The following is a 14,311-nucleotide window of genomic DNA, read 5'->3' as shown; positions in this document are numbered from 1 at the left end:
AGCAGGACCCGGTCCAACCCACTGCACCACCGTGCCCCCTCAACTATATTACACATATTTGTTTAATGGGCTTTTGGTTTAATGTAATTATTTTATGAACATTTAGATTTAGCGGAAGCGACCTGTGCTCTAGGTTCCAATGGGGTGAAGAAGGACACACAGGCAGTGCTCATTACGAATGTTTATTGGAACACCGATACACAAGGAAATAATGCTCTCCGTCCAAAGACCCGTTTTCCTGAAGAACCTACACCTTACGCCAGCCTTCCCAGCCTGCTTAGTGCCGCTCAGGTTTTTTCATTTTCCCACTGGCAAACAAAGTCACCCCCTTATATTCCCCGTAAATCCCCACAATGGTTAAACACTTCATTTATATCTTACCCACAATCCAGCTATTTACAATAGAGCCATTTTCCCCACTCAAACTCACGGTAACGCAGGTCGTTACAAGATATTTTTTGAGATTCATCCCATTCTTAAAATCAGCCTATCTGCTTTTGTGGCTTCCACTGTAGATACTCATTATGTCTGCTGCCTTGGATAAACGTGAGAGGCATAATGTCTTATGGTGGTTAAATTCTTTGTAGAATTAGACACAGCTTCCCCATGACAGATCTCCTACGCAGGACAAATTCAGGCTTTGTTCTAAAATTGCAAATATAGGCAGGAAAGTGTTTAATATATCAATCTACCCACCCATCAGTTGAGATGCTCCTAAAAAGCATTCCTTCAAGCATCTGCTCCCTTATTAATGAGAGCAAAAAAATACTTAACTGCTGGACCTTCTGCTTTCACCTGGACTCCATTTCCTGGCAAAACATCCTCCTGCAGTTGCTGATGTTTCAGATTCGGCAACTGTTTTAGGTAGAGGCTGGCGTCTGAAGTGCCAGAGACATCCACCACAGGCCCAACACCCTTTCTCACCAAACCCAGAGAGCAATATGCTGCCATACTGTCAAGTTAAGGGCTAAAAGTACATACTTGTACACACCTATGTTTACAAACGCTACTGGGAGCAGAAGTCCATTAGTCACTCAAATTGTTTGGAATCACTGGGTCACAATGAATCATTGTCAAAAAGAGCTCAGTAATTCAGCTTTACAGCAATAATACACAACCATGATGTAAAGCTATAATAAATGAAGAAGTTGCTGCAAAACTGTTGTTTACTTGTTTTCATAAACTGCTTATACAATTGCAGAGTCTTCTCTATCCTAAAACTAGCAACAAGAATGGGAGCGAACCATCATACACACACACTTTCTGAACCGCTCATCCCATACGGGGTCACGGGGAACCGGAGCCTAACCCAGCAACACAGGGTGTAAGGCTGGAGGGGGAGGGGACACACCCAGGACGGGACACCAGTCTGCTGCAAGGCACCCCAAGTGGGACTTGAACCCTAGACCCACCGGAGAGCAGGACCCGGTCCAACCCCCCGCGCCCCCGCGCCCCCACGCCCCCAACCATCATACAAACATGTGCAATGTTTGTCAGTATCCAGTCACTTTCAGTTTGCCATAAAAAGACCACAACAATAGGCACATGTCTCTAGTTATTTGTTGGGAAATTTCTGTAACGGTTTCAGATACAGCTATTATAAATTTTAAAACATACTCTGAATGACATTGTTCATGTACAGTATGTATACTCAGTGCCTTGTAGTGGCAACAAGAGGAAATGCATGTCATTTTCCCTCTGCAATAAAGTTTTTGGTTAAGTACCTTGAAAAAGAATTGTTAGCCTGAGGAAGGTCGGTTCACAGTGTGAAACACTTTCAAGATACATTTAATATATTTCCTATGTATGTAGTTGTATTTTCAAAGGGATTATGATGTTATGTGGTTTCAAGGTTATTTCTTGCAATTTGTTTCGTCATTACACAGAAAGGTATAGGGGGCGCACTGTTAGCACCACAGCTCTTTCAAGTAATAACATTTTCCTCCTTGTAGCAGCAACATGGATCTTCAGCCAAAAATATGGTCTTTGAAAGAAAAACAGGATACCCCTCTTGAGGCATGAAATGTGGAAAATAGTAAAACCAAGGTAAAATTTGCTCTGGATTATAACATTCAGAAAAACAGGGAAATAAAAAATGCTGGAATATCTTGAATAACAATATGGTTTGGCTCTAGACAGCCCCGTGTCAATCTCAAGCAATTTCCCAAATAATAGAGAGCTAAAAATAGAACCAGGTATCCTGATATTAATTACACAGAACTGCAATCTGAGGTTGATACTTCTGTCAGATTTTTTTTGTCAGTATTTTGTCATTATCCACCTCTTTATATCACCAAAATTTAATTTAGTTTAGAGAAAAAGTATTACATTAAAGATTAAATTCCAGCTGAAGTGATTACATTTATGAATGAAATTGTACACTGATTTATTTGACGTTACTTTTTACATGCGGATTGTAACCTGCTCCTTTCTCTGAGTGATGGCTCAGCCCATCAATTTTCAGTCAGATGGAGACTAAGTCAAGTCATCTGGTCTTTTGTGATGTGCAGCTCTTCAGAACATTAATCATCCTCTTCAACTGGAAGACCATTAGCAATTCCCCTCAGACAGCAATGAATAAAGTGTGTCATGCATATTCTGTGCCATGCAAGCTCATTTAGAGTGAAGTGTGATATTTGGCCTTCATTCGAAACCATGTGTTAAGGGTAATTTTAAGCCACTTGAAAGAGTTTTATGTCCTGCATAATGTATGGATGATGACGGTCCTTTTTAAAATAGTTATTTTTGCAGTAATACGCTGGTTTTCCTATTAAAGAAATGACTGACATTTTGTACAGACAAATTTCAGGTCCGTCCCTTTTGACTAAAAATAAATGGCTTGGTTAATCATGGTACAGTCCTTTTTTTAAATTTGTTTTACTTGCAAAGGTTCTTTAAAGCAATAATTTATGAAACACTATTTAACATTATTTTCAGATTTTATTTTGCTATTTAATTACCAGGGCGTAGCTCCGGTTCCCCGTGACCCCGTATGGGATGAGCGATTCTGAAAATGTGTGTGTGTGTGTGTGTGTGTGTATTTAATTACCAGTATACAAATTACCATGATTTATTTAAATTAATTGCCCTTCACTTGCTTACCTAACTATAACCACACAAAGATCACAATACTAGCTGCAGGTTATTAAAAATTGTGTCAAACATGAAGCCAAAAATTTCAATACATGTAGCTTTTTGTTACTGCCATGTCCCACAGTAAGTAAATTTGGATGTTTCTTAATCTTTGTCCAAATAATGCACCAGTGATCAAGTATAAATGATGAAGTATTTGGATACTAATAAAAAACCTTTATAGGTATTACTTAAACCATTCCTACTAAATGACCTACTAAATTTCTCCAAAATGTTGATTTCTAAATGCGTTCCATTTTCATAGTTTTTTTTTAAAAAAAAAGGTTAAACAAAGTTGGTTTTCACTAAAACATTTTAAATATGCATATCTGTAACCATAATGCAATAGCCTAGATATGTTTACAATGAATGGGTGAACATGGTGGCTGAAAATCAGATGGACGTGAAAATAAGTGGCTACAGAAGAGAATCAGGACGTGGGAATCAATCATGCCATTTGGGCTAAAAGAAGCGTCGAGCTCACGGGATTGGCCAGTTTCTATCAATCCCCCTGTTCTGTGCTTTGGAATCGCAGGACATTTGGCCTCCAGCAGGGGTGCAGCCAGGCCACGACGCAGACCTCCTCCGAGATCTGCCTTGTCAGCATCCCTCCTGCCTCTCTTGTTTGTCCCTTTGGCTCAAGGGGGGCAGGGGAAGTTAGTCACACGTTTCAACATCAGACAGAAAAAAAAAGCCTATTTCCCTCTTCTCTGGGACACCAGGCCCATCCCTGCCCCCCATCTTTGCTTTCCCAGCTTGGGCGATATCAACAAAATGCAAGGCACCTTTCGCTCATATGCCCTACTGTGCCCTTCCTCTTTCCTGCTGCTGCTTCGCTGTGGATGGGGGATGCTGCCAACGCCATCTGTGTTGGCTTCCTACATGCAGCCCCTCCCTCGAACCCTGACACAAGCTTCCTGTCGCTGTTTGGCAGGCCCACAGGACGTTGCAGGCTTTCGTTTGAGTGCTCCCCTTTTGTCACATGTCATCAACATTTATTTAGATGTCGTTTCCTTTCCACTCAGAGCAAGGGACCTGCACCGGTAACATGTGGGGGGGGGTCATAGGTCAACCTTTTTATGTGCACAATGGCAGCCAGGGTGAAGCTTAGCAAATCACTGAGTGACCTTGAATTTTTGGAGGTAAAGATGACTGACTGAGATGAGTCCTGGATATCCTGGCGCCAGTTCTGTGCATACCAGATAGGAGGTCTGCTGGCTGTGAGCTGCCCCCCTGCTGCCACAGCAGTGCTCTTTTTTCAAACACATTTTACTTCTCATAAATTCTAGTTTCCATCGAAACTCGGGAAGAAGCTGATTTGAAGAACTTAATTTTAAGGAACCTGATTTGGAAAAATGTTGAGACACTTCACCAGTATAGTTAGATTTTATTTTTTTGCAAGGAATTCTGCTTCTTTGGAGGTGAGGATCAGATGAATGGAGATGGAATCCAAAACTTCTTTGTTCTGTTATCACACGAATGTGAATCGCAGAACTCCAGAAAAACACACAAATCCCCCTACAATCTCCTTCTTATACTCTCAAATAGAACTGAACTACAAACTTTGTGTTGCTAAGTAGCCACATGAATTCTAGACCGACAACTACTGGCATTCTATATTGATAAACTACAGTAGGTAACTACAAACACTGTAGTTCTTAGAATATTATGGTTATGCAAAAAGACATATGGAAACACAAAATCAAAGATCTTTCCACAACACAGTACTTTATATGGCAACTCTAAAGCATAAAGCAAATACTGCACTATTCAATGGTAACAGGTGTAGTAATATTTCAACTTAAAAATTGTCTATATTAAAACTATAAAACAACTTGAAAGTCTTATGAAGGTGATGAATATGATGGTAGGCAGAATAATTATTCAGAAGGGCAGAGCAGGGTGTCCTGGATGTATAGGGGTGTGTCTGTGGATGGGGAAGGTTTATGCAGGGCAGAGATCCAGACAGGGAGATGTTTAACCACAGGAGCAATAGCTGCAAACTTTGATAATCATCTCAGTCCTGTGAACTTCTCTCTCTCTCTGTAAAACTGTGTGCCATCAAAACCAGTCATTCCCAGTTCCCAACCCAAATGTGACACCCTTTCCCTAAGCAGCTTTGGAGACTTTTGACCTACAATATACTCTCAAGCATTAGTCTTCAATAGCAAAAAAAAGAAAAAAAAAAACACTTGCTAGAACATTAAATAATACTCTCAATCATTCATAGCCTTTTCTTGCTTCTCTTTAGTTGCTTTTTCACTTTCCCCTTTACCGACTGCATTCGTTTCAGATGAATATTCATAGCTTGTCTCACTGCCCACAATGAGACCCCCTATGGGTGGGTGCTGCCATTAGATGGAGTACCCCAGGTGACCTTTTGCCCCCATGCTTCAGCTCCCACCAGCTGCCCCAGTCCCTGCTGTTGCCCCTGGGACAGCTAGATGAAAAGCATAGTTTGTCCTCAGCACTGAGCTTATGGAACACTAGCTCTTAGCCTAGAAGTAATACAGTATATGGAGTACATAGCTGTAGGTGCAGTAGATAGTGCTGGTGCCTCACAGGGCTGTGGGTTCAACTGCAGCTCAGCCTGCGTGGGGTATGCATATTCTCTCCATGTTCGTGTGGACTTTTTACAGATGCTGAAGTTTTCTCACACAGTCCAAAGTCATGTGAATTTGTGACCCTTAATTACCTGGTCTATGTGAGTGTCCTGCAGTTGACTGGCATCATTTTCAGAGTGTACCCTGCCTCACACCCTAAACTTCTGAGCCAGGCGCCGGACCACTGAGACCCTACAATAGACAATTTATTAGCTATTACTAATGAACGTTGCAGTACCTCTTATGATTTAGGACCCTACGGGAACAATGAAAGATCATTTCAGCTGGTACCTCTCGAGGTTTTATTTGTGACAATTGAATGGTAAGGTGTGTTATGTTACAGGCTGGTCAAAAGAGCACAGTTGTTTGCTGTTATTTGGATAAAAATACCAGAAATATCTGGGCATAACAGTGGGCTCTAGAGCCACACAACAGTTAAGCAATATGCATGCAAGCAGAAGTGTTGACAAACTGAATGAAGGCAACAAATGTAGCTTGCAGTTACCGTGGTAATACTTTTTTACAGTAGCTAAAGGGACAATCTGCAACTCACGCATGCTGCATGTTCCAGGATCTGCAAATGACATTCTACACCCACCCTGAAGGTAGGATCAGAGTGCTTCCAGCAATTACAAAAACAAATGACATTTGACTGATAAATGCATGGCTTTATGAGACGGGAAAAGGAGAGATAGGCTAATAAATACAGTTAACTCGGCTAAAGGCAATACGTGCCTTTAAAAGCGTTACCCCCTGTATCCCTAGCATTTGTGAAACATACTTTCTATTCCCTGTTGTATCCTCTGTAGAGTGTAGCTCTAATTACAAATGAGAAATTTCAGTTGGCAGTTTAACAACTTAAAGGTCAGCAAGTGACCCCCTCCCAAACACTTGGTTCTATTTTCTTTCCAGCATCACCAAAGAGAGGATATCACATTGTCACTGCATTTGCAGTGAAGCCAAAGAGCCTCAGCGAGTGTGTCAAATAAAGCTGCAGGGAAGTTTCACTGCAGCCCAGGAGGAGGTCATGAACGTCTGTCTGGTCCACAGCAGCGCACCAGTGACTTAACTGGAAACAGACACCCCTGCTGGTCCACCAAAGGGAGGAATCACATGTCACTGGTCATTCGGAGGAGCAGACATCGCCTTGCTCCAATGCACCGGGAGCATATGTCCCCAAACAGTTTCATTAACCACTGACAGAAACAGTGCATACATTCAAAAACATTTTTTTAATCCTAATCAGTTTTTAAAAATTAAACTGGAAAGCAGAAATTCAGGCTCTGTTCTTGTTAAGAAGTCACCATCATTTCCATTTAACATAACAGCTTATCCCCTCCGCGAACCGCCACCTTAACGTGGTGGAGGGGTTTGAGTGCCTGAATGATCTCAGGAGCTATGTTGCCTGGGGCTATATGCCCCTGGTAGGGTCTCCCAAGGCAAACAGGTCCTGGGTGACAGACGAGACAAAGCGTGGTTCAAAACCCCCTTATGACTATTAAATCAAGGTTCTCATTTACCCCGCCCGGTATGGGGTCACCGGGGCCCCACCCTGGAGCCAGGCCTGGCGGGGGGCTCGCATGCGAGCGCCTGGTGGCCAGGTCTATGCCCACGGGGCCTGGCCGGGCTCAGACCGAAGCCAAGACGTGGAGCCGCTCTTCGGTGGGCTCACCACCTACCGGAGAGGATGTAAGGGGCCGGTGCATTGTGATTTGGGCGGCGGTCGGGGCCGAGTGCCCGGCCGACCCAAACCTCGGGCGTCAACTCTGGCTTTTGAGGTGGCTCGGGCACTTGTTCCGGATGCCTCCTGGAAGCCTCCCTAGGGAGGTGTTCCAGGCATGTCCCACTGGGGGACAGACCCAGGACACGTTGGAGAGACTATGTCTCGCGGCTGGCCTGGGAACGCCTTGGGGTTCCCCCAGAGGAGCTGGAGGAGGTGTGCGGGGAGAGGGAAGTCTGGGGTGCTCTGCTTGGACTACTGCCCCCACGACCCGGTAACGGATAAGTGGAGGAAGATGGATGGATGGATGGATAACAGCTTATTTGCATCATGCAGAGCCGGAAAGTCAAGTTTTGTAGTTCTGCAGAGAGCAAAGGCCCCCTGTTCCCAAGTACTAATAACTTTTTTGGCAAACACACACTGCACACATACTGTTATACACCAGGTAAGGAAACTGGTCAATGCTCATGGATAGATTCGGACTGCAGCACTACAGCTTCCCTTTCAGTAGTAACGCATACAGAGGAGCATGCGGGTTTTCTTTTTCCATTTGTGCAAACTCCATTGTTGCACTGGTCTTGGAGAGTGCATATTGTCTGGGGTTCTGCAGAGCCTCACAGAAAGGAGAGAAGGTCAAAGAAATCATGGAAGCATCCATAGGGATTTCATTATTTAAGATATCTGACAGACACATAATTTAGTTCCTGATTGCTCTAGACTCTACCTCTCCTTGCTGTGCAACAGAATAAAATCCTTATTCCTGACACCACCTTAAACCAGTATAATCAGGATCCTTTTCAATAGTGTTTCTGGAGCTGCCCTTATGGGAATTTCATACTTTGGTGTAATATATCCAGATACCAACTTCAGGTGTTCATATGCTCCTTAAAATGGGGCCTTTGAACTCCATCAAAAAAGTAGCCCAGGATTTGGACCATGCTCACCTCAGCTCCAGAAAGAGAAACGGAGGCTCGCTGTTTCTGAGAATGCACTGGAATGCAACCTCAACCTGACATTTGAAAATTATTAATCTCTCTCCAATCACAATGTAAATTGTAAGATTACTTATGCTAACTGGGAAATCTCCAACACACAGTCCTCCAGAAAGAAAGTTCACACCAGCAAAGGACCACATTCACCCTGAAGTACCACCGATGAGAATTACTGCAGCAGACTAAAGTGGTCACACCACAAGGCCAGTAGCTGTACCTTTCCACCAGGCTCCTAATGGAATAACAAGCACCAGGTGCAGCCAGTCAGCCAATGAAGGACTCCATAAAAACCCAGACTTGCCAAGGCAGGAAGAGAGAGGGAGGTTTTTCATGATGGTGATGAATGGGTTCCATTTGGCAAATGGGCTTCATCTAGTTTTAATTATTGACTTTGTGTTGGTTTTAATTTTGGACCATGGGAAGGAAGAATTAAAGATTTCAAAAATTCTCCCACCACTATTCCCCATCTGATTGCCCCCTGAACCTGTCATGCCTCAGTTATCTTTAGATTTACAAAGAAATGTATTCTCTATTGCAATTTAGAGAGAAGACTACAGATGGTCCCTGAGTTACGATGGTTCGACTTATGATTTTCTTACTTTAAAACGGTGCGATAACAATATGCATTCATACGGTAGAAAACGTACTTCGAATTCTGAATTTAGATTTTTTCCCAGGCAAGCAATATGCGGTACAATACTCTCTTGCAATGGTGGGCAGCAGCAGCGATCCGTATCTCCCACTCTGCCATGCGGCCACTAGTGCATACCAATACTCTACACTGTTCTGTGTTGCCAATGGATTGGATACCCCCCATATCTACGTCGTTTTGTGCATCCATCATGTCTACAAAACACTCATCTGTGTCTCCTGCTACTGGTGAGAAGAAGAAGAGGAGGGCAATTACTCTTGAGGAGAAATTCAAGATAATTTCCCAGCACGAAGGTGGCAAGCCCGTAATGGCAATCGCACGTATGCTAGGCTATGACGTTCACTAGGTTAGGTGTATTAAATGTATTTTCGACTTATGATATTTTCCATTTACGATGGGTTTCACGGAACGTAACCTCATCATAAGTCAGGGAGGATCTGTATATGCATCTGTTTGCCATTCCAGATGCATGACTCTAAGGCCTCTCCAAAGGAAATGTGTGCTCCCTATGGCAGGAAATTAGAGCAAAAAATGGGATGATGGGGAAACTCTTAAGCCCAAAAGTAGGTGTAGCGTCGGTGCAGGAATAAATTCTCACGAGATGTCCAGTTCCTCCGATAAGCAGACTATCTCTGAGGGCTGTATTTCCCAGGAGACACAAGGTTTACGAACTGCATAAATCATTTCATTACAAAAAAGAATAGCCCACATTTCTGGAATTTGTGATTATGCCATTGCCTTAAACAGATTTCCCTGCCCCTCTTAAGTACATTCTTCATGGGAATTGGAAAAATGGCATGGTGAGAAAGCATCCTGTCTTCAACAGTGTGAACAAGCTCATTTTTCCAGTAAATCTTCCAAAAAATTTGTGTTGACTTGTTTCCGACATGTGCAGAAGCTTCTCGATCAGATGTAATTTGACCAACATTCTGATCATCCGTGACACACTGTCGCCATTGCTGGTCTTCAGCCAGTTACAGAAGAAAGGAAGAACAAAGGCACATTAATATTGCTGACAACAAAGGGCCGTTAAACACTTATCTTGTTTTTCTCTTGAACGTATCTTATAGCAGTTTTTTCTATAGGACGCCTATATTTGTGATGACATAATCATAACAAATCGTGCATTTCCATTCTGTTCTGTCGTCACGGTCCTTCTCATTTAATAATGATTTTACAGTAATAGTAAAGAACTACCACAGATGCTGCCTTCTTCAACATTGATATATGGAAGTAGTAAATCCAAACGTCAGTGCCTGTGGAATGCTCTCACCACAATTAAGAATGGTTTCAGTAACTTGAGCTGACCGCCTGGCAAGGTGGTCCCATCATCTATGGGCTTGTTAACCGTTTCCCCATGTGCTACAGCCAAAAATTAATCCAGTACAGTATCTGGAAAAGGTCCACGTCCTTCTCCACAGCTATTTGAACAGAAGAGTCTTTATTTAATGTAATTTTCCCTTCGTTCAGGAGCACACTGGCTCCAGTGACACGCTGAGGACTAACACTGAATATGGCCATTCAACTTAGAATTCAATTCACTAAATGAATGTATGCAAAATATTTCCTTACCAGCAGAAACGGATCACTACCAGTCCTGCACCATTACAACCCACTGACTTTCTTCTGTATGTACATTCTGCTTTTTTTTAATACAGGGAATCCAGATGTGGAAATAGCACATCTGAAAACACAACGAGTATCACCTTTATAGCGACAGCTTCATTTCAAATTATAGAATTCAGCAGAATATCATATTAACAAAGACTAGAAACAAAAACTTTTAACTAAATACAGGGTCATGGAGGTTAAGAGTGAGGTAAGGCCGTGAGGTAATATGCTTTCACAAAACTGAGAAAATTAAAATCATGACATTATCAAAGAAGATTTTTACATTTAAAAAAAAATGTTAGGCCTTTTTTCATTTTCATAAACCACAATACGATTAAAAATAATGTTAACAGTCATGTGTTATCAAATTTTTATGTCTGAATATGCCAAGAGTGATTAGTGGTAATGGTATTTGCAGGTTCGCGCTTTCAAAATTTTTCTTTTAAGTGGGTGGCGCAGCAGCCCAGTGAGTAGCACTGCTGTCTCACAGCACGTGGGTCATGGGAAAGGATGTGGGTTTGATTGTGCTGTTCAGGTTCACCCATAGGGTGTGAGTGACAGTAAGAGGGTGTTCCACTGATGTATGGATGAGTGACCCATTGTAAGTAGTGTATCTAGCAGTGTAAGTCACCACGGTGAATAAGGTGTGTGGGTTGATAACACTACATGGAGTTCATTGGAAATTGCTATGGAGAAAAACATCTGCTAAATGAAACATCAGTGAATCATGTCATTGTAAACTATCCAAAGCTGATGTTATTACATATGTTATTAAAGACTACTTATTAGTAAATTTCTGATTTTCAGTTGACTTGTCTATTTAAAATCAGAAAATTAATTTAATCCATGGCAGAGACCATCCATGTGTCTGTTGTAATGACATTTTAGCATTTGCTACCCGGTGTGCTGGTTGACTCCCACGTTCCAAACATACTTTTCAGGCAATATCTGAGAGTATTTGAAATTTGCAGCAAGCTGTGTTAATGTTGCTTATGTGCTTTGTGACTTGAGGTAATAATGATTTTTTTTATGCGACCCTCTATTGCCCCTGAGTTTCACCGATCTAACCCCATGCCAAATGAGATGGATCTTTTAACAGACCAGTGGCCTTTTGAAACATTGCTTTAAAGGATAAACTTACTGCCAAGTCAACTATCATGTCAACAACTTATTATGCAAATGAAGTGGTAGTTCAACTGGTGGTTCTAAAGACTGCATCTAAGTGAGGAAAAACTGTATTTAGTCTGAAGTTTTAGTAGATGTGGCCACATGGTCTCCAAACTCTGGTTACCAATACTGATGGAAGCAATGAAGTACTGAAGTAAATGGAGGAAATATGATCAAATATCACCTTGAAATAGTGTCACACACATCTCTGTGACTGAAATTTAATTAAGAAATGCGTGTGAGAAAGTACTGGGTGGGAGTGCATTTCAAATAAACCAGTGAGCATTGTGAAAACAAAAACCAGCAAAGATTCCCAACTAGAAAAGATCTGTCCATGATCTAAAAGCGTTTGACTAAGGAAAGCGTGTGTGCATGCGCACATGCGCACAGTTCCAAGTTCAGTACTCAATATTTATTAGTTACAGCTTGGGGGACAAAAGTTTGAAACAAGTTGAGAACTCTCCATTTAAGACTCATGTACTGCACTTTATTTCAAACATGCTTAATGACACGTATGAGACAAATAAGCTGCTCAAAAATTAGTTCACTGATTTTTAGGCTGCTCATATGACACTTTTATCCAAAGTGCCTCATGATCTTGTGCCCCTTTGTAAGGTTGTATGTGTTTACTGGAGCTACGGCAGCAGATGATCACTTCACAGAAGCTTTACTGGGAACAAGAGCTCATTTTTATCATTTGTAGCAGTTGCTCTAGCTCCCATAATAAAAGCAATTACTGTGAGTGGAGTATTTGGCGAGAAGGCGCCCCCTAGTGGCGGGGCAGGACTCGCAGCCGCGCTCTTTTTCCAGAAGTGCTGTAATGTACAGTACGTGTTTGTACAAGTCTTGTGAAAAACCCACTTGTGGTCTTTAATTCAAGAAAAGAGAAAGAAAAAAAAACGAATCCCTGGCAGATCCCCGAGCAAGTGCCACGACTTAAAGAGTAAACCTGGTAAAACTAAAAACAGCGCAGGGAAAGGGTACCAGCGCAGCTGCGCGCACACACACACAGGTGAAGAACTTCAGGGCAGGTTGTAAAGTTTAAAAGTCACAATAAAATGAGTGAAAGCAATAAGGGATAAAAGTTGCGCGCACGCGAGTAGAAGAAGCGCCGCTCCTGACCTGAAACACACGCGATCGCGACGCAAATCCGGCAGAAAAGCGGGAAATCTCTCTTCATTTCCAGACGCGCGGTCCTGGGGAGCTTGGACTGGAGCCGGGGACGAGGTGCGCGGGGAGCGTGCGCCCGATGTGAGCGCGGGCACGAGCAAGGGCTTCTCCTCTTCAAAGCAAACCGCTGTGTTTTTTTTACATGTGTGTGAGAGAGAGTGTGTGTGCGTTTCCAACATCAGAATGGGTTTACAATCATTTCCTCTCGACCCGCGCCCACCCTTTGCGGCGATTTGCGGAGCGGCCAGTTGCTGATGTGCGAACCTCCTCCTGGGCCGTTCCTTCCTTACACTCTCAGTAAAGTGGTTAGGGTTATGGTTACTCCTTCATCACACAGACACTTGTGAGACAAGTGGAAATACATTTTACATTTCATTTTGCACACATTAATTTATTTACTTACTTATTTGCAGTTCAGAAGTAAAACAGCTCTTTCCCAGAGATCAGGTGCAACTGACTCTCAATACACACACAGTTTGCGCACAACTCCAATGAACTTTAAAGGTCAAATAGTCATTTTCACTCTGAAGCACATCACCAACATTGCCGGCGTCTATGCAATGGCCTTGGCAAGTGGGGACAGGTGCTTGTGCGTGTTTTCTCACTGTCTGCAATAACAAGATGGATGAAACATGGAACTTCAACTTTTCTCCAGCATTTCCACCAGAAGTACAGTAGAATGCACTTGACTTGAAGGTCCACTGGATCCACCCAGCACTCCCTCCACCCTCTTCATCAGAGGCTTCAAAAGGCTTGAATGAGAACCATGTGCTGAGGGTGGAATCGCATTAGGCAAGACTTTGGTGAGCTCCTATCATCTCACATGTCTGTTTGAAAGAACAACAGGACATTTGGAAATGAAAATCCGTCACCATAGCAAAAAGCTCCGACCATCAGCAGATATGTACAAAGCGGCACTTGGGAAACTTGACAGTCAGATCCCCAACCAAGACGTGTAATTCCAGAGCAATGTGTGTGTTTTCTCTGAGAAGTCCCCCTCTGTTCGTATTTGAGTTGGCCCCGACCACGTCCATCGGCGCACTGTTTTTGTGGGCAGGAGACGATGCGGCTGCACGATAAGCAGAGTGGACACAACGGAGCCTGATGCCTTTGTTTTTGTGCTTCTATATCAACCTTTCATTAATCCTTGCTGGAAAATGCCAGACATTTTGATGCCCCCACCATCCACCCAAAACAGGCAGTGAGACATCAGCAGGAGAAGGTATCCCTCCCATCACAACATACTGTACACAAGTGTGTCAAT

At 42.8% G+C, this 14,311-nt stretch overlaps 1 protein-coding gene across 2 annotated transcripts in view; it reads right to left on the bottom strand.

Moving 5' to 3' along the window:
- flt4 (fms related receptor tyrosine kinase 4) overlaps nt 1–13,288 on the bottom strand; it is a 74,798-nt gene extending 61,510 nt beyond the window's left edge. Inside the window, exon 1 of one of the 2 annotated variants that reach the window (XM_018745682.2) lies at nt 13,000–13,288. In XM_018745682.2, coding sequence (XP_018601198.2) covers nt 13,000–13,057 — 58 coding nt within the window. In that variant the 5' untranslated portion in view covers nt 13,058–13,288. The remainder of the gene's footprint in view (nt 1–12,999) is intronic. The other variant, XM_018745605.2, reaches the window with a different exon arrangement.
- Nucleotides 13,289–14,311: the final 1,023 nt, after the last annotated feature.

Source organism: Scleropages formosus, chromosome 13, assembly GCF_900964775.1.
Source record: "Scleropages formosus chromosome 13, fSclFor1.1, whole genome shotgun sequence".
In the NCBI taxonomy this organism is placed as follows: Eukaryota; Metazoa; Chordata; class Actinopteri; order Osteoglossiformes; family Osteoglossidae; genus Scleropages; species Scleropages formosus.
This window is presented reverse-complemented; position numbering and strand designations above follow the sequence as displayed.